The sequence below is a fragment of the Bombina bombina genome, chromosome 6, assembly GCF_027579735.1.
Source record: "Bombina bombina isolate aBomBom1 chromosome 6, aBomBom1.pri, whole genome shotgun sequence".
NCBI classification, from domain to species: Eukaryota; Metazoa; Chordata; class Amphibia; order Anura; family Bombinatoridae; genus Bombina; species Bombina bombina.
Genome location: NC_069504.1, coordinates 606,473,489 through 606,500,153, shown reverse-complemented (window position 1 = coordinate 606,500,153; position 26,665 = coordinate 606,473,489). Strand labels below are relative to the sequence as shown.

General features: G+C 42.1%; 1 protein-coding gene across 1 annotated transcript in view; it reads right to left on the bottom strand.

Annotated features, from left to right (window-relative positions):
* Positions 1-26,665, bottom strand: part of IGF1R (insulin like growth factor 1 receptor) — an 857,678-nt gene that overhangs the window by 325,704 nt on the left and 505,309 nt on the right. Inside the window, exon 4 of the mRNA XM_053717616.1 lies at positions 4,266-4,410. Coding sequence (XP_053573591.1) covers positions 4,266-4,410 — 145 coding nt within the window. The remainder of the gene's footprint in view (positions 1-4,265; positions 4,411-26,665) is intronic.

Below are 26,665 nucleotides of genomic sequence, written 5' to 3'. Positions count from 1 at the left end.
AGTAGGAGGGGGAGCAAACAGAATACCTGGTCTACCCCACTCCTTTGTAACAATGTCCGAAATCCTCTTAGGGACCGGAAAAACATCAGTGTAGGCAGGAACCTCTAGAAATCTGTCCATTTTACACAATTTCTCTGGAACTACAATAGGGTCACAATCATCCAGAGTTGCTAAAACCTCCCTGAGCAACAAGCGGAGGTGTTCTAGTTTAAATTTAAAAGCCGTCATATCTGAGTCTGTCTGAGGGAACATCTTTCCTGAATCAGACATCTCTCCCTCAGACAGCAAATCCCTCACCCCCAACTCAGAATATTGTGAGGGTACATTGGATATGGCTAATAAAGCGTCAGAGGGCTCAGCATTTGTTCTCACACCAGACCTACTGCGCTTCCCCTGCAACCCAGCCAGCTTAGATAAAACCTCTGTGAGGGTAGTATTCATAACTGCGACCATATTTTGCAGGGTGAAAGAATTAGACGCACTAGAAGTACTTGGCGTCGCTTGTGCGGGCGTTAATGGTTGTGACACTTGGGGAGAATTAGATGGCATAACCTGATTCCCTTCTGACTGAGAATCATCCTGTGACATACTTTTAGTAGCTAAAATATGTTGTTTGCAATTTATTAACCTTTCAGTGCATGAGGGACACATTCTAAGTGGGGGTTCCACAATGGCTTCTAAACATATTGAACATTGACTTTCCTTAATGTCAGATATGTTGAACAGGCTAGTAATGACTACAAACAAGCTTGAAAACACTTTATTTAGTGAAAAAATAACAATCTTAAAAAACGGTACTGCGAATTTAAGAGAAAAAAAGCATACACGTTCTGCAAAACTGCTTTAAAATACACTAATCTTTTGAAATTTTTTATATAAGACTCAATTTGTGTAGTTAAGTTTGCCCCACAAGAAAAACAAACATTTAACCCTTTATTGTGCAAACCGGATTGATAATAAGGCCTAAATCCGGAAAAAAACCTCAGGGATTGTAAAAATGGGGTTAAAGCTTCGATTTGGCCCAATACTTCCAGAAGGGCCCTCTGGAGTTGGAGCTTGCTGCATGCTAAGTAAATACAACTGCGCATCTGAGGCGCAAAAATAGGCCCCGCCCATCTCACTCAATGTTTTTACAGCCTCAAAGAACCGCACCAGAGCGGTTTTAAACTTGCCATGTGGGTTCTGAGACCCAAAAAATAAGCCAAGTGTACCCTCAATAAAGTTGCCAAAAAACGTTATTGCCCCAAAAATGTTAACAACACTCCCAGTTCACAAAACGTTTGCCCACAAACTCACACTCAGTGCCAACCATTTTTAATTAGCCCCTTATGCAAGCTTAGTAATACCCTTTTATAACTCTTAGGATTACTGCTTACCCTTACCCTCATGGGGATACTGTCAGCCTTTCTGAAATACATACCTCACTGCTATATAACATGAAAACGTTCCTCACACTGAAGTTTCTTGTACCCCCTCAGCCTCTGTGGGAACTGCTCTGGATCTTAGTGACAAATGCTAAGATCATCGGCCTCCAGGCAGAAGTCTTCATCCATCTGCTGCCTGAGAGTAAATAGTACACACCGGTACCATTTAAAAACATAATTTATGCTTACCTGATAAATTCCTTTCTTCTGTAGTGTGATCAGTCCACGGGTCATCATTACTTCTGGGATATTACTCCTCCCCAACAGGAAGTGCAAGAGGATTCACCCAGCAGAGCTGCATATAGCTCCTCCCCTCTACGTCACTCCCAGTCATTCGACCAAGGACCAACGAGAAAGGAAAAGCCAAGGGTGAAGTGGTGACTGGAGTATAAATTAAAAAATATTTACCTGCCTTAAAAACAGGGCGGGCCGTGGACTGATCACACTACAGAAGAAAGGAATTTATCAGGTAAGCATAAATTATGTTTTCTTCTGTTAAGTGTGATCAGTCCACGGGTCATCATTACTTCTGGGATACCAATACCAAAGCAAAAGTACACGGATGACGGGAGGGATAGGCAGGCTCTCTATACAGAAGGAACCACTGCCTGGAAAACCTTTCTCCCAAAAATAGCCTCCGATGAAGCAAAAGTGTCAAATTTGTAAAATTTGGAAAAAGTATGAAGCGAAGACCAAGTTGCAGCCTTGCAAATCTGCTCAACAGAGGCCTCATTCTTGAAGGCCCAAGTGGAAGCCACAGCTCTAGTAGAATGAGCTGTAATTCTTTCAGGAGGCTGCTGTCCAGCAGTCTCATAAGCTAAACGAATTATGCTACGAAGCCAAAAAGAAAGAGAGGTAGCAGAAGCTTTTTGACCTCTTTTCTGCCCAGAGTAAACGACAAACAGAGAAGACGTTTGTCGAAATTCCTTGCAAACAACACAACTTTAGCAAAGGTTTAATCCCATTAGCAAAGATAACAAATTCTGAAAGCAGGAAACAAATTACAGAATAAACGTTTTTTATCTCAGTCAAACTATAATTCTCACAGCTCTGCTGAGAGAAATTACCTCCCTCAAAATAAGTTTTGAAGACCCCTGAGCTCTGTAGAGATGAACCGGATCATGCAGGGAATACAATGAGTTGCTGACTGAAATATTTGATGCGTAGTAAAAGCGCCAAAAAACGGCCCCTCCCCCTCACACACAGCAGTGAGGGAGAACAGAAACTGTCAGAAAACAAATTAAGCAACTGCCAAGTGGAAAAATAGTGCCCAAACATTTATTCACTCAGTACCTCAGTAAATGAAAACGATTTTACATTCCAGCAAAAACGTTAAACATAATCTCTAGTTATTAAACAGCTTTATGTATTTCTTAGTGTAATTCTAGTGAAGTACCATTCCCCAGAATACTGAAGTGTAAAGTATACATACATGACATTATATCGGTATGGCAGGATTTTCTCATCAATTCCATTGTCAGAAAATAAAAACTGCTACATACCTCTATGCAGATTCATCTGCCCGCTGTCCCCTGATCTGAAGTTTACCTCTCCTCAGATGGCCGAGAAACAGCAATATGATCTTAACTACTCCGGCTAAAATCATAACAAAAACTCTGGTAGATTCTTCTTCAAACTCTGCCAGAGAGATAATAACACACTCCGGTGCTATTTTAAAATAACAAACTCTTGATTGAAGATATAAAACTAAGTATAATCACCATAGTCCTCTCACACATCCTATCTAGTCGTTGGGTGCAATAGAATGACTGGGAGTGACGTAGAGGGGAGGAGCTATATGCAGCTCTGCTGGGTGAATCCTCTTGCACTTCCTGTTGGGGAGGAGTAATATCCCAGAAGTAATGATGACCCGTGGACTGATCACACTTAACAGAAGAAATAAACTTTTGCTTGAAGAAAATAAAAACTAATATTTTATCACCTCTTTCACTTTACCCTTCCTAGTACTTAGAGTAGGCAAAGAAAATGACTGGGGGTGGAGCTAAGGGAGGAGCTATATAGACAGCTCTGCTGTGGTGCTCTTTGCCACTTCCTGTTAGCAGGAGGATAATATCCCACAAGTAAAGGATGAATCCGTGGACTTGTCGTACCTTATAAAAGAAACATATATTTAGAACTTTACATATAAAGTGCCAAACCATAGCTGAGAGTGTCTTAAATAAAAGAAAACATACTTACCAAAAGACACTCATCTACATAAAGTAGATAGCCAAACCAGTACTGAAACGAGAATCAGTAGAGGTAATGGTATATAAGAGTATATCGTCGATCTGAAAAGGTAGGTAGGAGATAAATCTCTACAACCGATAACAGAGAACCTATGAAATAGATCCCAGTTAGGATGACCATTGTATTCAATAGGTAATACTCCCTTCACATCCCTCTGTCATTCACTGCACTCTGAGAGGAACCGGGCTTCAGCATGGTGAGAAGCGCATATCAACGTAGAAATCTAGCACAAACTTACTTCACCACCTCCATAGGAGACAAAGTTTGTAAAAACTGAATTGTGGGTGTGGTGGGGTGTGTATATATAGGCATTTTGAGGTTTGGGAAACTTTGCCCCTCCTGGTAGGAATGTATATACCATACGTCACTAGCTCATGGACTCTTGCCAATTACATGAAAGAAATCATGTAGTGATGGCATAGTGTTCCTATACAGCCTTCCTTCATTTATGCTAAAAAAAATATATATATACGTATATTACTGTCGGTAGCATGCTGGTACATTTTTGCTTTGAGTTTCTAATCACCCAAAACACCACCACCAAAGAGAAAGCCCAGATTTTTATTTTCTAAATACTTATACATCACTCACCCTTCCAGTTGTTCTTCTCCCAGGACATAGCGTAGGTTCTTCAGGAAAGAAAGAGATACCAGTGCATGAGAATGACGGATCTTCACATATCCAGTAACAGTTTCTATTAGTCCCATGAAATTTTCCAGCTCTGACGCAATGTTTTCTGTAATGTGATGTGGAAAAATTAGGTAAAATGTTAGATTACCAGACAGTTTGATTAAAAATGTAATTTAATTAACTGTTCCTTTTGATATTGATCATACTTAAATGATAAACTCTACAGATTCTGACTGCACTAAGTGCTGTACATTAGAGATGTGCATTCAGCAGTTTTTATCACTGCTGAATGTGGAAGTCAGAGGCTGCTTTCGATATTCGGCTCTTTTCCTGAGACGAATATTCTCTTGTGCAAGTTTAAAAACAGTAAGATATGGATTTACACAGGTCTTGGTGTGTTTCACTTGCACAAAAGGATATTTGGGCCTGAAAAGAGCGGAATTTCAAAAGCAGCATACTACTTCCACATTTGACAGTGAACAAAACTGCTGAATGCACATCTCTAATTTAAATCTGTTCTATAAAAAGCCAAGTAATTACTCATTAGATGACATCCACTTATAATATAGAGATACCACAAGATTTCATTTATTTTTCTTACGAATGTACATAAAATATATATTTTTCCTGTTCGTATTTATTTATTTAAACATCAACTCATGACTAAAAAATCTCAGGTTCAGTCTACCTTTCAGGCTATATGCCAGAACAGGACAAACATAATCTATTTACTATACAAAACAACCCTCACTTCATATTTATATATAATATTTAACTGCTGTATTTTACTAGTCTTTTTGGTGTATGATTAAATAAAAATTGAGGGTGGCAAACCTGTTGATGGTTTGGAAAGAAAAAGCATGTCTGAAAGGAGAGAAATCAACTTAAGGATTATAAAGGTTGTAAACCACAGCTCATAATTCCACTTGTGTGCCTTTTGGTTTAACCTAGAAGGACCTAGGATAAAGAGCTGAGGGACTTGACCCTTATGGAGCCTTCTAGTTTCAAGGGAGACTTCTGTTATGATTAAAAATCAAAATTAGTCACTCTGGTGGAATAATATCTGACCTTCAGATGCCCAAAATGAGGGTGAAATTGATTTAGATTTTTATCATCTTGAGGATAAAAAGACACATTTCCTCCAATACTTGATACAAATATAATATTGCTCTGAAAAGGTTAAGATTGGTAATCCTAAAATGGGAAATATTTATTTTACATCAGCCCCAGCAGCTCCAAAAGCAAATAATGTCTCCGTTCCGAAACTCCGAGTTTGTGTTAAATGCCCAACTGAGAAGGGAATGGTGCCGGGTTTAACACAAGGTAATAGGAATCAAAGGTTACAACTTGGAGGAAACAAGTACCAGGGGAAGGAGGAGGCAGATGTTAAACCAACAAGACTAAAGGAATCAACTATTGGACACATATTCATGTCATAGTTAGTTATAATAGTCAACAGTTTAGCGGTTATACTTCAAAAGTGGATACAAATTGAACGAAAAGTATCCTAGACACTCTTTACCTTGTATAAAGGAGCAGAAAGAGAAGAAAACATTCTTAGACTCTTGGTTATATTCTTTAGGAGAGAGGAAAGTTAAGACAGGTTGTATTATGTATTTAGGTTGAAAATTCATAATATGAGGGACACTTGATTAACATACGGAAAGACTCTGGGACTGCATAAAGTTTCTACCTAAAGGGAATGTTATAACCCTTTGGAGGGATCACTTTAACCAAGAACGATGTAACCACATTGTAATAATATTATTTGTTGTTAAGTTCTCTCAATAAAAATTATATTGAGAAAAAAAAAAAAAAAAGATTGATAACCCTGTGATTAGAAATAAAAAAACAAAATGTATGCTTACCTGAAAAATTTATTTCTCTTGTGGTGTATCCAGTCCACGGATTCATCCATTACTTGTGGGGATATTCTCCTTCCCAACAGGAAGCTGCAAGAGGATCACCCACAGCAGAGCTGTCTATATAGCTCCTCCCCTAACTGCCACCTCCAGTCATTCGACCGAAGACAAGCAAGAGAAAGGAGAAACTATAGGGTGCAGTGGTGACTGTAGTTTAAAAATAAAAAACACCTGCCTTAAAATGACAGGGCGGGCCGTGGACTGGATACACCACAAGAGAAATAAATTTATCAGGTAAGCATAAATTTTGTTTTCTCTTGTAAGGTGTATCCAGTCCACGGATTCATCCATTACTTGTGGGATACCAATACCAAAGCTAAAGGACACGGATGAAGGGAGGGACAAGGCAGGCGCTTAAACGGAAGGCACCACTGCCTGTAAGACCTTTCTCCCAAAAATAGCCTCCAAAGAAGCAAAAGTATCAAATTTGTAGAATTTAGAAAAAGTATGAAGCGAAGACCAAGTCGCCGCCTTACAAATCTGTTCAACAGAAGCCTCATTTTTAAAAGCCCATGTGGAAGCCACCGCTCTAGTGGAATGAGCTGTAATTCTTTCAGGAAGCTGCTGGCCAGCAGTCTCATAAGCTAAGCGGATTATACTTCTTAACCAAAAGGAAAGAGAAGTTGCTGAAGCCTTTTGGCCTTTCCTCTGTCCAGAGTAGACAACAAACAATGCAGATGTTTGACGAAAATCTTTAGTAGCTTGTAAATAAAACTTTAAAGCACGAACCACGTCAAGATTGTGTAAAAGACGTTCTTTCTTTGAAGAAGGATTAGGACACAGTGACGGAACAACAATCTCCTGATTGATATTCTTATTAGATACCACCTTAGGAAGAAACCCAGGTTTGGTATGCAAAACTACCTTATCTGCATGGAAGATCAGATAAGGGGAATCACACTGCAAGGCAGATAACTCTGAAACTCTTCGAGCCGAAGAGATAGCTACCAGAAACAGAACTTTCCAAGATAAAAGCTTGATATCTATGGAATGCAGAGGTTCAAACGGAACCCCTTGAAGAACTTTAAGAACTAAATTTAAACTCCATGGCGGAATAACAGGTTTAAACACAGGCTTGATTCTAAGTAAAGCCTGACAAAATGCCTGAATGTCTGGAACATCCGCCAGACGCTTGTGCCAAAGAATAGACAGAGCAGAAATCTGTCCCTTTAAGGAACTAGCTGACAATCCCTTCTCCAATCCTTCTTGGAGAAAAGATAATATTCTGGGAATCCTGACTTTACTCCATGAGTAACCCTTGGATTCACACCAATGAAGATATTTACACCATATCTTATGATAAATTTTCCTGGTGACAGGCTTTCGAGCCTGAATTAAGGTATCAATGACCGACTCGGAGAAACCACGTTTTGATAAAATCAAGCGTTCAATCTCCAAGCAGTCAGACACAGAGAAATTAGATTTGGATGGTTGAAAGGACCCTGAAGTAGAAGGTCCTGCCTCAGCGGTAGAGTCCATGGTGGAAGGGAAGACATATCCACCAGATCTGCATACCAAGTCCTGCGTGGCCACGCAGGTGCTATCAAAATCACCGAAGCTCTCTCCTGCTTGATCTTGGCAATCAGACGAGGGAGCAGAGGAAACGGTGGAAACACATAAGCCAGGTTGAAAGACCAAGGTGCTGCTAGAGCATCTATCAGCGCTGCCTTGGGATCCCTGGACCTGGATCCGTGACAAGGAAGCTTGGCGTTCTGACGAGACGCCATGAGATCCAGTTCTGGTTTGCCCCAAAGTTGAATCAACTGTGCAAACAGCTCCGGATGGAGTTCCCACTCCCCCGGATGAAAAGTCGACTTCGAAAATCTGCCTCCCAGTTCTCTACTCCTGGGATATGGATAGCTGATAGATGGCAAGAGTGAACCTCTGCCCATAGAATTATTTTTGAAACCTCCAACATTGCTAGGGAACTCCTTGTTCCCCCTTGATGGTTGATGTAGGCTACAGTCGTGATATTGTCCGACTGAAATCTGATGAACCTGACCGCAGCTAGCTGAGGCCAAGCCTGAAGAGCATTGAATATCGCTCTTAGTTCCAGAATGTTTATCGGAAGGAGTGTCTCCTCCTGAGTCCACAAGCCCTGAGCTTTCAGGGAGTTCCAGACTGCACCCCAGCCCAGAAGGCTGGCATCTGTCGTTACTATTGTCCAATCTGGCCTGCGGAAGGTCATACCCTTGGACAGATGGACCCGAGATAGCCACCAGAGAAGAGAATCCCTGGTCTCTTGATCCAGATTTAGTAGAGGGGACAAATCTGTGTAATCCCCATTCCACTGACTGAGCATGCAGAGTTGCAGCGGTCTGAGATGTAGGCGGGCAAACGGCACTATGTCCATTGCCGCTACCATTAAGCCGATTACTTCCATACACTGAGCCACTGAAGGGTGAGAAGTAGAATAAAGAACATGGCAAGAATTTAGAAGTTTTGACAACCTGGCCTCTATCAGGTAAATCTTCATTTCTACAGAATCTATCAGAGTTCCTAGTAAGGAAACTCTTGTGAGAGGGGATAGAGAACTCTTTCCATCGTTCACTTTCCACCCATGCGACCTCAGGAATGCCAGAACAATGTCTGTACGGGACCTGGCGATTTGAAAATTCGACACCTGTATTAGAATGTTGTCTAGTTAAGGGGCTACTGCTATACCCCGCGGCCTTAGGACCGCTAGGGGTGACCCCAGAACCTTCGTAAAGATTCTATGTGCCGTAGCTAACCCAAAGGGAAGAGCCACAATCTGGTAATGCCTGCCTAGGAAGGCGAACCTGAGAAACCGACGATGATCTCTGTGTATCGGAATGTGCAGATAAGCATCCTTTAAGTCCACGTTAGTCATATATTGACCCTCCTGGATCATAGGTAGGATGGTTTGAATAGTCTCCATCTTGAAGGATGGGACCCTGAGAAATTTGTTTTGGATCTTTAGATCTAAAATTGGTCTGAAGGTTCCCTCTTTCTTGGGAACCACAAACAGATTTGAATAGAAGCCTTGCCCCTATTCCTCCTTTGGAACTGGGTGGATCACTCCCATAACTAGGAGGTCTTGAACACAATGTAAGAATGCCTCTCTCTTTATCTGGTTTGCAGATAATTGTGAGAGGTGAAATCTTCCTTTTGGGGAAGAAGCTTTGAAGTCCAGAAGATATCCCTGGGACAAGATTTCCAACGCCCAGGGATCTTGGACATCTCTTGCCCAAGCCTGGGCGAAGAGAGAAAGTCTGCCCCCTACTAGATCCGTTACCGGATCGGGGGCTGATCTTTCATGCTGTCTTAGAGGCAGCAGCAGGTTTTTTGGCCTGCTTTCCTTTGTTCCAAGCCTGGTTAGGTCTCCAGACCGGCTTGGACTGGGCAAAATTTCCCTCTTGCTTTGTATTAGAGGAAGTTGAAGCTGTGCCACTCTTGAAGTTTAGAAAGGCACGAAAATTAGGCTGTTTGGTCCTTAATTTGTTGGACCTATCCTGAGGAAGGGCGTCACCTTTTCCTCCCGTAATATCAGAAATGATCTCCTTCAGTCCAGGTCCGAATAGGGCCTGCCCCTTGAAGGGAATGTTGAGAAGCTTAGACTTTGAAGTAATGTCAGCTGACCAGGATTTAAGCCATAGCGCTCTACGCGCCTGAATAGCAAAACCTGAGTTCTTAGCCGTTAGTTTGGTTAAATGAACAATGGCGTCAGAAACAAATGAATTGGCTAGCTTAAGAGCTTTAGGCTTGTCAAGGATATCATCCAATGGGGTTTCTACCTGTAGAGCCTCTTCTAGAGACTCAAACCAGAAGGCCGCAGCAGCAGTGACAGGGGCAATGCATGCAAGGGGCTGGAGAATAAAACCTTGTTGAATAAAAATGTTCTTAAGGTAACCCTCTAATTTTTTGTCCATTGGATCTAGAAAAGCACAACTGTCCTCGACAGGGATAGTTGTACGCTTCGCTAGAGTAGAGACTGCTCCCTCCACCTTAGGGACCATTTGCCACAAGTCCCGTGTAGCGGTATCTATGGGAAACATCTTTTTAAAAACAGGAGGGGGAGAGAACGGTACACCTGGTCTATCCCATTCCTTAGTAATAATTTCTGAAAACCTCTTAGGTATTGGAAAAACATCAGTGTAAACAGGCACTGTGTAGTATTTAAACAATTTACACAATTTCTCTGGGACTACAATGGCGTCACAGTCATCCAGAGTTGCTAAAACTTCCCTGAGCAACATGCGGAGGTGTTCAAGCTTAAATTTAAATGTAGACATATCAGAATCAGGTTGAAGTGTCTTCCCTGAGTCAGAAAAATCACCCACAGATAGAAGCTCTCCTTCTTCGGCTTCTGCACATTGTGAGGGTATATCGGACATAGCTACTAAAGCATCAGAGAGCTCTGTATTTGTTCTAGCCCCAGAGCTGTCTCGCTTTCCTTGTAACCCTGGCAGTTTGGACAATACCTCTGTAAGGGTATGATTCATAACTGCCGCCATGTCTTGTAAAGTATACGCAATGGGCGCGCTAGATGTACTTGGCGCCCCTTGAACGGGAGTTATAGGCTCTGACACATGGGGAGAGTTAGTCGGCATAACTTCCCCCTTGTCAATTTTCTCTGGTGATAAATCTTTTAAAGCCAGAATATGGTCTTTATAGCTTATAGTAAGATCAGTGCATTTAGTACACATTCTAAGAGGGGGTTCCACAATGGCTTCTAAACATAATGAACAAGGAGTTTCCTCTATGTCAGACATGTTTAACAGACTAGTAATGAGACCAGCAAGCTTGGGAAATACTTTAATTCATGTGAAAAAGCAGATTATAAAAAACGGTACTGTGCCTTAAAGGGAAAAAAACAAACACAAAAACTGCAAAACAGTGAAAAAAGCAGTTAACTATGAAATTTTTACAGTGAATATAATAGACTAAAATAGCATTGCACCCACTTGCAAATTAACCCCTCAGGTTCAAAAACGAAGCAAAAAAACTGTAAAAACCGTTAAAACAGTCACAAACAAACTGCCACAGCTCTACTGTGGCTCCTACCTTCCCATAAAACGACTTTTGTAGGCACAAAAACCCTTTACAGAGGCCCAATATGTCAGGGGACTCCTTCAGGGAAGCTGGATGTCTCCGAATGTAACAACAACTGCGCAATTAGAGCGTGAAAATAGGCCCCTCCCACCATGCACTCAAAGTCAGAGGGCCTTAAAAAACTATTCCTAGGAGTAAAATAACAGCCATGTGGAAAACTAGGCCCCAAACAAAGATTTATCACCTCAGTAAAAACGTTCTTTATATAAATGCAAACGTTTTACATACTAAGCCATAATAGAAAGTAATATGAAAATTACTTTTTACTGCAAGCATGATGCCAGTCGTTTATTAAATCACTGCAATCAAGGTTACCTTAACTATATCAGGCACTGTCAGCATTTTCTAGTTCTTATCATCCTCTAGAAAATAATATACTGAACATACCTCAGGGCAGTTTATTCTGCAGGCCGTTCTCCCAGCTGAAGTTTCCTCATACTCTTCAGTTATGTGTGAGAACAGCAGTGGACCTTAGTTACAACCTGCTAAGATCATCAAAAACCTCAGGCAAAACTCTTCTTCTAATTTCTGCCTGAGGTAAAAAACAGTACAACGCCGGCACCGTTTAAAAATAAACTTTTGATTGAAGATAAACTACACTAATTCACCACATCTCTCTAGCTACTTCCCTTGTCGAGAGCTGCAAGAGAATGACTGGAGGTGGCAGTTAGGGGAGGAGCTATATAGACAGCTCTGCTGTGGGTGACCCTCTTGCAGCTTCCTGTTGGGAAGGAGAATATCCCCACAAGTAATGGATGAATCCGTGGACTGGATACACCTTACAAGAGAAAATGTATTAATCTGCTCTAATAAATGTGAAGACTATGCTGATATAATCTATTGAAAGACTTCTGGATGTTATAAAATTTGTCCGTTTAACCATGGAAGTGTTTTTCCCGATCTAAACCATGTTTCCTAATATATATCTAGGAAACAAAACTGTTAGCCCTTCATACCAGAACCAAATAACGGTCTGACGATATACAGTATATAGCATGGCTGGAGAGAGTACTGTTAACACACAAAAAAAAGTTATTATGCTTATTGTAGGCATGCTGCACCCTTATTTCAGCAGTGATGTTCAAAGAATTTGGCTACTAAGCAGACAAATGGTAGTCTCCCTGCACAGTGGAAGGCTTAGATACCGGACAAGAGTAACAAAATGCTACAGTGAAAGGCACACTGATGTAATGCACAGATGTATTAGAAGCAGGACTGAACAATTTGGTACTGGACTCCAAAGGCACTGTAAGGCCCTGGCACACATATGGACAACACCCAAATAAAGTAGAATCAAATCAGAGCCACAGTTTGGACAACTAACTAAAAGAAAGCTACAGAATGCCTGATGGGGACAACAGACCAACACTGCCATATGAAAATAGCTAAAAAATTAAAAGCTGGCTTAAAGAAGAGGTCATTGATAGATGTGGGGGAGTCTAATATATTTTAGAAGTTTCTACTTTACACAAGGAGAAAAAAAGCAACATATGCAATAACATTACTTCATCATTAAGAAAACAAATTATGCTTACCTGATAATTTAATTTCCATTGTTACAAGGAGAGACCACGGCTTCATTCATTACTTGTGGGAAATACAGAACCTGCCCACCAGGAGGAAGCAGAGACACCCCAGCCAAAGGCTTAAATACCTCCTCCACTCCCCTCATCCCCCAGTCATTCTGCCGAGGGAACAAGGAACAGTAGGAGAAATATCAGGGTATAAAAGGTGCCAGAAGAAAAAAACTAAAGAAATTTAAGTCTGCCCAATGGAGAACCGGGCGGGAGCTGTGGACTCTCCTCTTAACGATGGAAATTAAATTATCAAGCATAATTTTTGTTTTCCATCTAATACGAGGAGAGTCCACGGCTTCATTCATTTCTTGTGGGAAATACCCAAACTCTAGAGGACACTGAATGAAAACAGGAGGGTAAAAAAGGAGGCAATCCCTATTCTGAGGGCACCACAGCCTTCAAAACCTTTCTCCCAAAAGCTGCTTCAGCCGAAGCAAAAACGTCAAATTTGTAAAACTTTGATAAAGTATGTAAGGAGGATCAGGTAGTCACCTTACAAATCTGCTCCATAGAGGCCTCATTCTTGAAGGCCCAAGAAGAAGCCACAGCTCTAGTTGAGTGAGCCATAAACCTCTGAGGAGGCTTATGTCCTGCTGTCTCATAAGCCAAGCGAATGATGCTCCTCAGCCAAAAGGATAGGGAAGTTGAAGAAGCCTTCTGCCCTTTGCGCTTCCCCAAATAGACAACAAACAAAGCTGAATTTTGTCTGAAATCCTTCGTAGTCTGAAGTAAGAATTTCAAAGCTCGAACCACATCCAAGTTATGAAGTAACCATTCCTTCGAAAGTGGTTTAAGACACAAGGAAGGAATAACAATTTCTTGATTAATATTGCGATCAGACACAACCTTAGGGAGAAATCAAAGTCCAGTGCGAAGGACAGCCTTATCTGCATGGAAAACGAGGTAAGGAGGGCTCACATTGCAAGGCCACTATTTCAGACACTCTGCATGCCGAAGCAATGGCCAGAAGAAAAAGAAACTTCCAAGAACGAGTTTTAATGTCAAGAGAATGCATAGGCTCAAACGGAGCCCCCTGCAAAACCTTAAGAAAAAGATTCAAACTCCAAGGAGGAGCTGAATGTCGAAACAAAGGACTGATTCTAGACAGAGCCTGAACAAAAGACTGTATATCAGGGAGCTCAGCGAGCTTTCTGTGTAACAACACAGATAGAGCCGAAATCTATCCCCTTGCAGAACTGGCGGCAAGTCCCTTCTCCAAACCATGCTGGAGGAAGGAAAGAATTCTGAATACCCTGACCTTATGCCAGGAATATCCACAAGCTTCACACCAGAGTAAGTAGGTCCTCCACACCTTATGATAGATGCAATGGGTGACCATCTGTCTGGCTTGAATGAGAGTATCAATCACCCTCTCAGAAAATCCTCTTCTAGCTAAGACTAAGCGTTCAATCTCCACACAATCAGACTCAGAGAATCTAGATTCTGATGCACAAAAGGATCCTGTACCAGCAGATCCCTGTGACAAGGCAACCTCCATAGAGGGGACGATGACATCCCCACTATGTCTGCAAACCACGTCCTCCACGGCCACGATGGAGCAATCAGAATAGTTGATGCTTGCTCCTGCTTGATGCATGCCACTACACGAAGTAGAAGTGGTAACAGGGAAAATATGTACACTAGGTTAAATCCCCAAGGTACTGCTAAGACATCGATCCGTTCTGCCTGGGCATCCCTGGACCGTATCTGGGTAGCTTGCAGTTGAGTCTGGATGCCATGAGATCTATCTCCGGAGTCCCCCAACTGTTGCAAATCTCCACAAACACTTCGGGGTCAAGAGACCATTCCCCTGGATGAAACGACTGTCTGCTGAGAAAGTCCGCGTCTCAGTTCATGGAAAACTCGTTTATGACTTTTGTATTAGAAAAAGAAAAAGTACAGTCTCCTTGCTGCAGCTCTGCTGCGGCTCCTACCTGCCTCCACGCTCTCAACACTAAAATCTCTTGTCCGGTGCACATAAAGTCGCTTGTGAAGAATGTGACAAGCGGACCTAGGAGCCGAGAGGAAAACGCTGTCAGCCGGAACCCGGAATAGAAGTAACTGCGCGAAAGCGTGCCAACACTAAGCCCCGCCCATCGTGGGCGGAAACATAACATCCGTCCTCTGGGGAATGGATTTTTGTGAAACACAAACAAGTACCGCCATTAACCGGAGTCTTATGAAAAGAACATTAAAAACAGAATTTATGTTTACCTGATAAATTACTTTCTCCAACGGTGTGTCCGGTCCACGGCGTCATCCTTACTTGTGGGATATTCTCTTCCCCAACAGGAAATGGCAAAGAGCCCAGCAAAGCTGGTCACATGATCCCTCCTAGGCTCCGCCTACCCCAGTCATTCGACCGACGTTAAGGAGGAATATTTGCATAGGAGAAACCATATGGTACCGTGGTGACTGTAGTTAAAGAAAATAAATTATCGGACCTGATTAAAAAAACCAGGGCGGGCCGTGGACCGGACACACCGTTGGAGAAAGTAATTTATCAGGTAAACATAAATTCTGTTTTCTCCAACATAGGTGTGTCCGGTCCACGGCGTCATCCTTACTTGTGGGAACCAATACCAAAGCTTTAGGACACGGATGAAGGGAGGGAGCAAATCAGGTCACCTAAATGGAAGGCACCACGGCTTGCAAAACCTTTCTCCCAAAAATAGCCTCAGAAGAAGCAAAAGTATCAAACTTGTAAAATTTGGTAAAAGTGTGCAGTGAAGACCAAGTCGCTGCCCTACATATCTGATCAACAGAAGCCTCGTTCTTGAAGGCCCATGTGGAAGCCACAGCCCTAGTGGAATGAGCTGTGATTCTTTCGGGAGGCTGCCGTCCGGCAGTCTCGTAAGCCAATCTGATGATGCTTTTAATCCAAAAAGAGAGAGAGGTAGAAGTTGCTTTTTGACCTCTCCTTTTACCGGAATAAACAACAAACAAGGAAGATGTTTGTCTAAAATCCTTTGTAGCATCTAAATAGAATTTTAGAGCGCGAACAACATCCAAATTGTGCAACAAACGTTCCTTCTTTGAAACTGGTTTCGGACACAGAGAAGGTACGATAATCTCCTGGTTAATGTTTTTGTTAGAAACAACTTTTGGAAGAAAACCAGGTTTAGTACGTAAAACCACCTTATCTGCATGGAACACCAGATAAGGAGGAGAACACTGCAGAGCAGATAATTCTGAAACTCTTCTAGCAGAAGAAATTGCAACTAAAAACAAAACTTTCCAAGATAATAACTTAATATCAACGGAATGCAAGGGTTCAAACGGAACCCCCTGAAGAACTGAAAGAACTAAATTGAGACTCCAAGGAGGAGTCAAAGGTTTGTAAACAGGCTTAATTCTAACCAGAGCCTGAACAAAGGCTTGAACATCTGGCACAGCGGCCAGCTTTTTGTGAAGTAACACAGACAAGGCAGAAATCTGTCCCTTCAGGGAACTTGCAGATAATCCTTTTTCCAATCCTTCTTGAAGGAAGGATAGAATCCTAGGAATCTTAACCTTGTCCCAAGGGAATCCTTTAGATTCACACCAACAGATATATTTTTTCCAAATTTTGTGGTAAATCTTTCTAGTTACAGGCTTTCTGGCCTGAACAAGAGTATCGATAACAGAATCTGAGAATCCTCGCTTCGATAAGATCAAGCGTTCAATCTCCAAGCAGTCAGCTGGAGTGAAACCAGATTCGGATGTTCGAACGGACCCTGAACAAGAAGGTCTCGTCTCAAAGGTAGCTTCCAAGGAGGAGCCGATGACATATTCACCAGATCTGCGTACCAAGTCCTGCGTGGCCACGCAGGAGCTATCAAGATCACCGACGCCCTCTCCTGATTGATCCTGGCTACCAGCCTGGGGATGAGAGGAAACGGCGGGAACACATAAGCTAGTTTGAAGGTCCAAGGTGCTACTAGTGCATCCACTAGAGCCGCCTTGGGATCCCTGGATCTGGACCCGTAGCAAGGAACTTTGAAGTTCTGACGAGAGGCCATCAGATCCATGTCTGGAATGCCCCACAGCTGAGTGACTTGGGCAAAGATTTCCGGATGGAGTTCCCACTCCCCCGGATGCAATGTCTGACGACTCAGAAAATCCGCTTCCCAATTTTCCACTCCTGGGATGTGGATAGCAGACAGGTGGCAGGAGTGAGACTCCGCCCATAGAATGATTTTGGTCACTTCTTCCATCGCCAGGGAACTCCTTGTTCCCCCCTGATGGTTGACGTACGCAACAGTTGTCATGTTGTCTGATTGAAACCGTATGAACTTGGCCCTCGCTAGCTGAGGCCAAGCCTTGAGAGCATTGAATATCGCTCTCAGTTCCAGAATATTTATCGGTAGAAGAGATTCTTCCCGAGACCAAAGACCCTGAGCTTTCAGGGATCCCCAGACCGCGCCCCAGCCCATCAGACTGGCGTCGGTCATGACAATGACCCACTCTGGTCTGCGGAATGTCATTCCTCGTGACAGGTTGTCCAGGGACAGCCACCAACGGAGTGAGTCTCTGGTCCTCTGATTTACTTGTATCTTCGGAGACAAGTCTGTATAGTCCCCATTCCACTGACTGAGCATGCACAGTTGTAATGGTCTTAGATGAATGCGTGCAAAAGGAACTATGTCCATTGCCGCTACCATCAACCCGATCACTTCCATGCACTGAGCTATTGAAGGAAGAGGAACGGAATGAAGTATCCGACAAGAGTCTAGAAGTTTTGTTTTTCTGGCCTCTGTCAGAAAAATCCTCATTTCTAAGGAGTCTATTATTGTTCCCAAGAAGGGAACCCTTGTTGACGGAGATAGAGAACTCTTTTCCACGTTCACTTTCCATCCGTGAGATCTGAGAAAGGCCAGGACAATGTCCGTGTGAGCCTTTGCTTGAGGAAGGGACGACGCTTGAATCAGAATGTCGTCCAAGTAAGGTACTACAGCAATGCCCCTTGGTCTTAGCACAGCTAGAAGGGACCCTAGTACCTTTGTGAAAATCCTTGGAGCAGTGGCTAATCCGAAAGGAAGCGCCACGAACTGGTAATGTTTGTCCAGGAATGCGAACCTCAGGAACCGATGATGTTCCTTGTGGATAGGAATATGTAGATACGCATCCTTTAAATCCACCGTGGTCATGAATTGACCTTCCTGGATGGAAGGAAGAATAGTTCGAATGGTTTCCATCTTGAACGATGGAACCTTGAGAAACTTGTTTAAGATCTTGAGATCTAAGATTGGTCTGAACGTTCCCTCTTTTTTGGGAACTATAAACAGATTGGAGTAGAACCCCATCCCTTGTTCTCTTAATGGAACGGGATGAATCACTCCCATTTTTAACAGGTCTTCTACACAATGTAAGAATGCCTGTCTTTTTATGTGGTCTGAAGACAACTGAGACCTGTGGAACCTCCCCCTTGGGGGAAGTCCCTTGAATTCCAGAAGATAACCTTGGGAGACTATTTCTAGCGCCCAAGGATCCAGAACATCTCTTGCCCAAGCCTGAGCGAAGAGAGAGAGTCTGCCCCCCACCAGATCCGGTCCCGGATCGGGGGCCAACATTTCATGCTGTCTTGGTAGCAGTGGCAGGTTTCTTGGCCTGCTTTCCCTTGTTCCAGCCTTGCATTGGTCTCCAAGCTGGCTTGGCTTGAGAAGTATTACCCTCTTGCTTAGAGGACGTAGCACTTTGGGCTGGTCCGTTTCTACGAAAGGGACGAAAATTAGGTTTATTTTTTGCCTTGAAAGGCCGATCCTGAGGAAGGGCGTGGCCCTTACCCCCAGTGATATCCGAGATAATCTCTTTCAAGTCAGGGCCAAACAGCGTTTTCCCCTTGAAAGGAATGTTAAGTAGCTTGTTCTTGGAAGACGCATCAGCCGACCAAGATTTCAACCAAAGCGCTCTGCGCGCCACAATAGCAAACCCAGAATTCTTAGCCGCTAACCTAGCCAATTGCAAAGTGGCGTCTAGGGTGAAAGAATTAGCCAATTTGAGAGCATTGATTCTGTCCATAATCTCCTCATAAGGAGGAGAATCACTGTCGACCGCCTTTATCAGCTCATCGAACCAGAAACATGCGGCTGTAGCGACAGGGACAATGCATGAAATTGGTTGTAGAAGGTAACCCTGCTGAACAAACATCTTTTTAAGCAAACCTTCTAATTTTTTATCCATAGGATCTTTGAAAGCACAACTATCCTCTATGGGTATAGTGGTGCGTTTGTTTAAAGTGGAAACCGCTCCCTCGACCTTGGGGACTGTCTGCCATAAGTCCTTTCTGGGGTCGACCATAGGAAACAATTTTTTAAATATGGGGGGAGGGACGAAAGGAATACCGGGCCTTTCCCATTCTTTATTAACAATGTCCGCCACCCGCTTGGGTATAGGAAAAGCTTCTGGGAGCCCCGGCACCTCTAGGAACTTGTCCATTTTACATAGTTTCTCTGGGATGACCAACTTGTCACAATCATCCAGAGTGGATAATACCTCCTTAAGCAGAATGCGGAGATGTTCCAACTTAAATTTAAATGCAATCACATCAGGTTCAGCTTGTTGAGAAATGTTCCCTGAATCAGTAATTTCTCCCTCAGACAAAACCTCCCTGGCCCCATCAGACTGAGTTAGGGGCCCTTCAGAAATATTAATATCAGCGTCGTCATGCTCTTCAGTATCTAAAACAGAGCAGTCGCGCTTACGCTGATAAGTGTTCATTTTGGCTAAAATGTTTTTGACAGAATTATCCATTACAGCCGTTAATTGTTGCATAGTAAGGAGTATTGGCGCGCTAGATGTACTAGGGGCCTCCTGAGTGGGCAAGACTCGTGTAGACGAAGGAGGGAATGATGCAGTACCATGCTTACTCCCCTCACTTGAGGAATCATCTTGGGCATCATTGTCATTGTCACATAAATCACATTTATTTAAATGAATAGGAATTCTGGCTTCCCCACATTCAGAACACAGTCTATCTGGTAGTTCAGACATGTTAAACAGGCATAAACTTGATAACAAGTACAAAAAACGTTTTAAAATAAAACCGTTACTGTCACTTTAAATTTTAAACTGAACACACTTTATTACTGCAAATGCGAAAAAACATGAAGGAATTGTTCAAAATTCACCAAATTTTCACCACAGTGTCTTAAAGCCTTAAAAGTATTGCACACCAAATTTGGAAGCTTTAACCCTTAAAATAATGGAACCGGAGCCGTTTTGAACTTTAACCCCTTTACAGTCCCTGGTATCTGCTTTGCTGAGACCCAACCAAGCCCCAAGGGGAATACGATACCAAATGACGCCTTCAGAAAGTCTTTTCTAAGTATCAGAGCTCCTCTCACATGCGACTGCATGCCATGCCTCTCAAAAACAAGTGCGCAACACCGGCGCGAAAATGAGGCTCTGCCTATGCTTTGGGAAAGCCCCAAAGAATAAGGTGTCTAAAACAGTGCCTGCCGATATTATTATATCAAAATACCCAGATAAAATGATTCCTCAAGGCTAAATATGTGTTAATAATCAATCGATTTAGCCCAAAAAAAGTCTACAGTCTTAATAAGCCCTTTTTGAAGCCCTTATTTACAATCGTAATAAACATGGCTTACCGGATCCCAGAGGGAAAATGACAGCTTCCAGCATTACATCGTCTTGTTAGAATGTGTCATACCTCAAGCAGCAAGAGACTGCTCACTGTTCCCCCAACTGAAGTTAATTGCTCTCAACAGTCCTGTGTGGAACAGCCATGGATTTTAGTGACGGTTGCTAAAATCATTTTCCTCATACAAACAGAAATCTTCATCTCTTTTCTGTTTCTGAGTAAATAGTACATACCAGCACTATTTCAAAATAACAAACTCTTGATTGAATAATAAAAACTACAGTTAAACACTAAAAAAACTCTAAGCCATCTCCGTGGAGATGTTGCCTGTACAACGGCAAAGAGAATGACTGGGGTAGGCGGAGCCTAGGAGGGATCATGTGACCAGCTTTGCTGGGCTCTTTGCCATTTCCTGTTGGGGAAGAGAATATCCCACAAGTAAGGATGACGCCGTGGACCGGACACACCTATGTTGGAGAAATCCTTCTTTTCCCTCCTGAATACCCCAGCGTCAGCCAGCACTATAGAGTCCAATAAAATAAATAGAGAGTTGCCCATATAAGCTGCATGCCACCATACTATTCCAGCGTTTCTAACCCATATATGTTTGTTTCAAAAGTTAGAGTGTCTGGGAAAAGGAGACAATATGTCGGTTCTCATTTTTTGTGACCTTAGTGAGTGTGACAAATCCAACCTTCTCAGCATCACAATAGAGGGGTGCGGGCATGAAGGGGTTCATGGCACACAGCTCTGGTTCCCTTATCCTTGCAACTCTGCAAAAGGACCTTAAAAGGGATACCACATTAGACCCCAAATCTTGTCCACACTGCTCTAATTAACAATTTCCCTGCTGCCACCACCAAAACTTTTTAAATTAAAAAGGAGTTTTGGGGAACCCCTAAAAACTCACACTATTTAACAATTAGGTAACGTGCCTTTAACCTTGTCTCAACAGGAGTGTGAATTCGGATATTAGAGCCCACAAGACAGAATTAGATTTTCCACGTGTTTAATGACAAAATATCAATACAGGTTACACAGTGCAAAATTATGAAGACATTCAAAATAACATACAATTGCAAAACTACAGTTCTTTAAAAAGAAAATGGGACATGAAAAGAATTACACACAATATCTAACTTATTACCAAGTTCCTTTAGATATGTGGAGAATACCGGTCCTGTTAGTGGTCTGGTCCACAGGGCAGTTCTGCCTAAGAAGTCTTTCTCTTGCATACTTGAACCAAATTTTGTCTTGTCAAAGACAACGCCTGGGTTATAATTTACAACGGGTGCAACCAATGCAAACAAGTCTTAGCTCCCACTATGTTACATCATCAAACTAAGTTTAATAAAAAAAAAACATTTTTTTACTTGCATTTTTCTGCAAAATGGTCTCTGCATTGACAGTAGCATAAACTATAAGCTAATATCGGGTCTGCAGCTTTTCTATGCATTGCAGTCTGGACTAATTTATAGCCACCCTGACCTCCTAGTCTTCATGCAGTCTTCAAGCAGCTGGGCAGGAAAATGAAAGGGAAGTTTCCCTTTAACATGGCTTCTAAATCTTGTTCCTTTGAAAGCTGCTCCATAGTTCAGGTCTGTTTACACTTATTCATTTCAGCCGGCTAGGCTTTTAATTTCTTTGCTGAAACACAAGCGGACAGCTCCACCTACTGGCCTGCCCTTATTTAATCAATGCACTGCTTCTCAGTTCTTTTCAATAGCAGTCACATGACTGGAAAAAAGGGCGTTATTCTGAAATGGCGCAAATTGAACTGGCGCAAAACGAGGGCCACCTGTATTTAGAACACAAGTGTAGTTATACCCAGTGGACAAATGTATAAAACTTCAGGGAGAAATCAGAACGTTCATAAGGCAAAAGAGTAACCCATTATAGTGTGTGTGTCTAGTCTTAAAGGGACAGTCAGGTCAAAAAAAAAAAAAAAAAAGTTCATGTTTCAGATAGGGCATTTAATATTAAACAACTTTCCAAATTACTTTTATCACCAATTTTGCTTAGTTCTCTTGGTTTTCTTAGTTGAAAGCTAAACATAGGAAGGCTCATATGATAATTTCTAAGCCCTTAAAGGCCGCCTCTTATCACATGCTTTTTATTTGCTTTTCACAACAGGGGAGAGCTAGTTCATGTAAACCATATAGATAACATTGTGATTATGCCCGTGGATTGTGTCAGACACTGCACTAATTGACTAAAATGAAAGTCAATAGATAATAAATATAGACTTATTTTGTATCTTCCACCATCCCTTGATGTTACCTTCATATGATTTTAATTACTTGGATATGCATCCTGAATAAATTTTGGACTTTTATTTATCTACATTGGCGACTCTTTGGACTTATTTTTTCTATCATAAATAAAATGTCATGTGATCAGGGGGCTGTCAGAAGATGCTTAGATACAAGTTTATCTCAGAGGTAAAAAGGATATTAATTTATGTGTTGGATATGCAAAACTGGGGAATGGATAATAAAGGGATTATCTATCTTTTAAAACCGCAAAAATTCTGGTGTTGACTGTCCCTTTAACACAGTACTCCCATATGTGCCTCAAGCTGGTGCAGATATCCGGTAATAAAAACAATGTAGAAATCTACCTTGCAGCAGCACTGCAAGTAATCTAATATATTCCAAACATTAATTCCATTAGTCTGTAAATCCCAACATTTCAGTCCAAGTATTGAACTTTACCAAGGGTATCAACAAAATTATAACAGTGTTTAATTGCCCAAACACAAACCTTAAAAACAGACCATTATCCAAAACCGCCAAACAATCATCTCTGAAACGTTTTTGGGGGCATTCTTCCCTTTCTCAGACCAGTCTATAGAAGCACTCTGGCAGATGTTGCCGCGTTAGATCAAATAATGTGTGTGTGTGTATGTGTATCTGTGTGTGTGTAGGAGTGTGTGTGTGTGTAGGAGTGTGTGTGTGGGGAAAAAATAGCAAAATATCTGAGTCACACTATATCCCTAATCAGGCTAGAACTCCCAAAAAAAACTTAATCTCCCTAAGGGTTAATACAAAAACAAAGTACAAGGAAGGGGAGCAGTGCTAAAAAGAACTATATGGAACGTACTAGGATATATGGAAAGTAGTAAGACCTTATATCTAGGTTTATAATATTTGAAATATAGGTGTGTAGGGATTAATACATTAGAATAATGCACTCTATAATGACCAGAAGTGGTATATCCAATAAGAACCAGATATCTTATAAATACAAAAATAGATTTATTTAGAATAATTCTAACAAAATAAAAACAATATCAAATCCGGATATTATACAAGTTTATAAAGCATTTATGTTATAAGTATAAACCAAAATATGGGACCAAGTGGTTAAAAATCTAAAAAAAAAAAAAATCTTAAAAACAAGAGGAAGCATATATGAAAAAATATCCAAGTGCCGTTAATTTTTTTTCCAAGTGCCATGTTCAGTCCATGTAATATACCCAGATAGATATAAAAAAGGTTAATCTTTAGAGATAGTTGATAGTGTTCTCCAACATATATATATATATATATATATATATATATATATATATATATATATATATATATATATATATTAAGAATGGGTCTTTGGAGTGGTGGATATTGTGAACCCAAGTCAGTGGAAATGTGTTTTTTCTAAATACCTTATCACCGCATGCTGTGTGGATCCTCCGATGTCCTGTGTGTCAGCTGAAAAAAAGGCTGCATACCCCGATTGGCTCAATTTTGAACAATCCCGGCTCAGCTACAACAGCTGACCAGACTAAGACCGGCAACAGCTTTGACTCCAGGAAAGGCGGGATAAGTAAGGAATAAACTACCACTATCAGCAACCACAGAAATTGGAGATCACCCACAACACTATTCTTCACTTACTGAGAGATCCAATCTACCTATCCTGAAATAGATGTCTGTGTGATCACGCAGTCTTTTTACAGGCTGACACACAGGACATCGGACACAGCCAGCAGTGATAAGGTATTAAGAAAAAACATAATTTATGCTTACCAGATAAATTCCTTTACTTCCGGATAGGGAGAGTCCACGGCTTCATTCCTTACTGTTGGGAAATGCAACAAATGGGTACCAGGAGGAGGCAAAGACACCCCAGCCAAAGCCTTAAACATCCCTCCCAATTCCTCATTACCTCAGTCATTCTGCCGAGGGAATAAGGAAATGTAGGAGAAAACATTAGGGTATAAATGTTGCCAGAAGAATAAAATAAATAATAGGGGACCACCAATAGACGAGAAAAAACGTGCAGGGGCCGTGGACTTCCTATCTGGAAAGGAAAGAATTTATCTGGTAAGCATAAATTATGTTTTCCTTCCTAAGATAGCGAGAGTCCACAGCTTCATTCCTTACTGTTGGGAAAACTATAACCAAGCTCCAGAGGACACTGAATGAATAACGGGAGGGAACAAAAAGGAAGAGGCAGAACCTATTCTGAGGGCACCACAGTCTGCAAAACTTTTCTCCCTAAAGCTGCTTCAGTCGAAGCAAAAACAAAAATTTTTAAAGTATGTAAGGAGGACCAGGTAGTAGTAGCCTTACAAATATGATCCATAGAGGCCTCGTTCTTAAAGGCCAAAGAGGAAGTCACTGCTCTAATGGAATGAGCCGTTATCCTCTCAGGAGGACGATGTCCCGCTGTCTCGTAAGCTAAGCCATTGATACTCCTTAACCAAAAAGATAGGGAAGTCGAAGTAGCTTTCTGCCCCTTACGCTTCCCGAATAGACAACAAACAAAGAGCAAAATTGTCTAAACTCCTTAGTAGCCTGAAGATAGAATTTAAAGGCGCGAACCACATCCAAATTGTGAAGTAAGCGTTCCTTCACATTGCAAAGCAGAGATCTCAGAAACTCTGCGCGCAGAGGCAATAGCCAGTAAAAAGTGAACCTTCCAAGATAAAAATGTAATGTCAACAGAATGCAGATGCTCAAACGGAACCTGTTGCAAAACCTGAACAACAAGATTTAGGCTCCAAGGGGGAGCCCCAGATCTAAACACAGGTCTGCCCTAATCAGAGCCTTAACAAAGGACTGCACGTCTGGAAGCTCAGCCAGTCTCTTGTGTAATAAAACCGGCAGGGCCGAAATCTGTCCCTTCAGGGGACTAGCAGAAAGGCCCTCCTCCAGCCCATCCTGGAGAAACGTTAAGATCCCGTCAACCTTAACTCTGTGCCAGAAAAAAACATGCTCTTAACATCCAGAATAAGTAGGTCCTCCACACCTTGTTGTAGATACGCAGAGTAACTGGTTTACGAGCTTGAATAAGAGTATCAATGACACTCTCAGAGAAACCTCTCTTGATAAGACTAAGCGCTCAATCTCCACGCAGTCAGCCTCAGAATCTAGATTTTGAGGAACAAATTGACATCTTATCAACAGGTCACTGCGACAAGGTAACTGCGACAAGGTAACTTGCACGGAGGAGATGACGACATCCCCACTAGATCCACGGACCACTTCCTTCGCAGCCACTATAGAGCAATCAGGATTACTGATACCTGCTCCTGCTTGATGCGGGCCACCACTCGAGGAAGAAGTGGTAATGGAGGAAAAAGATATATGGGTTTGAACCTCCATGGCACTGCTAGTGCATCTATTAGATCCGCTTGGTGATCCCTCAACCTCGACCCATAACTGGGTAGCTTGGTATTGAGATGGGACGCCATGAGTTCCATCTCCGGCAGCTCCCACTTGCTGCATATCTCTGCAAACACCTTGGGATAGAGAAACCATTCCCCTAGATGGAAGGATTGCCTGCTGAGAGAATCCGCCTGCCAGTTGTCCATCCCCGGAATGTGGATCGCTGACAGCGAACAGCTGTGGGCCTCCACCCACTCCAGAATCTAAGATACTTCGTTCATCGCCAAGGAACTTATCGTTAATCTAATTCTACCGCAAGACGAAAGGATGGTGCCTGCACCAGAATATCGTCCAAGTAAGGGCTACTGCAATACCCTGAGTTGTGGCAACGGCTAGAAGAGCCCCCAGAACCTTCGTAAAGATTCTTGGAGCAGTAGATAGGTACCAGAACTGGAAGTGCTAGTCCAGGAATGCAAACCTCAGGAACTGAAAGTGTTCCCTGTGGATTAGAACATGTAGGTAAGCGTCCTTCAGATCTATAGTGGTCATAAATTTGCCTTCCTGAATTAAAGAAGGATGGACCTTATCGTCTCCA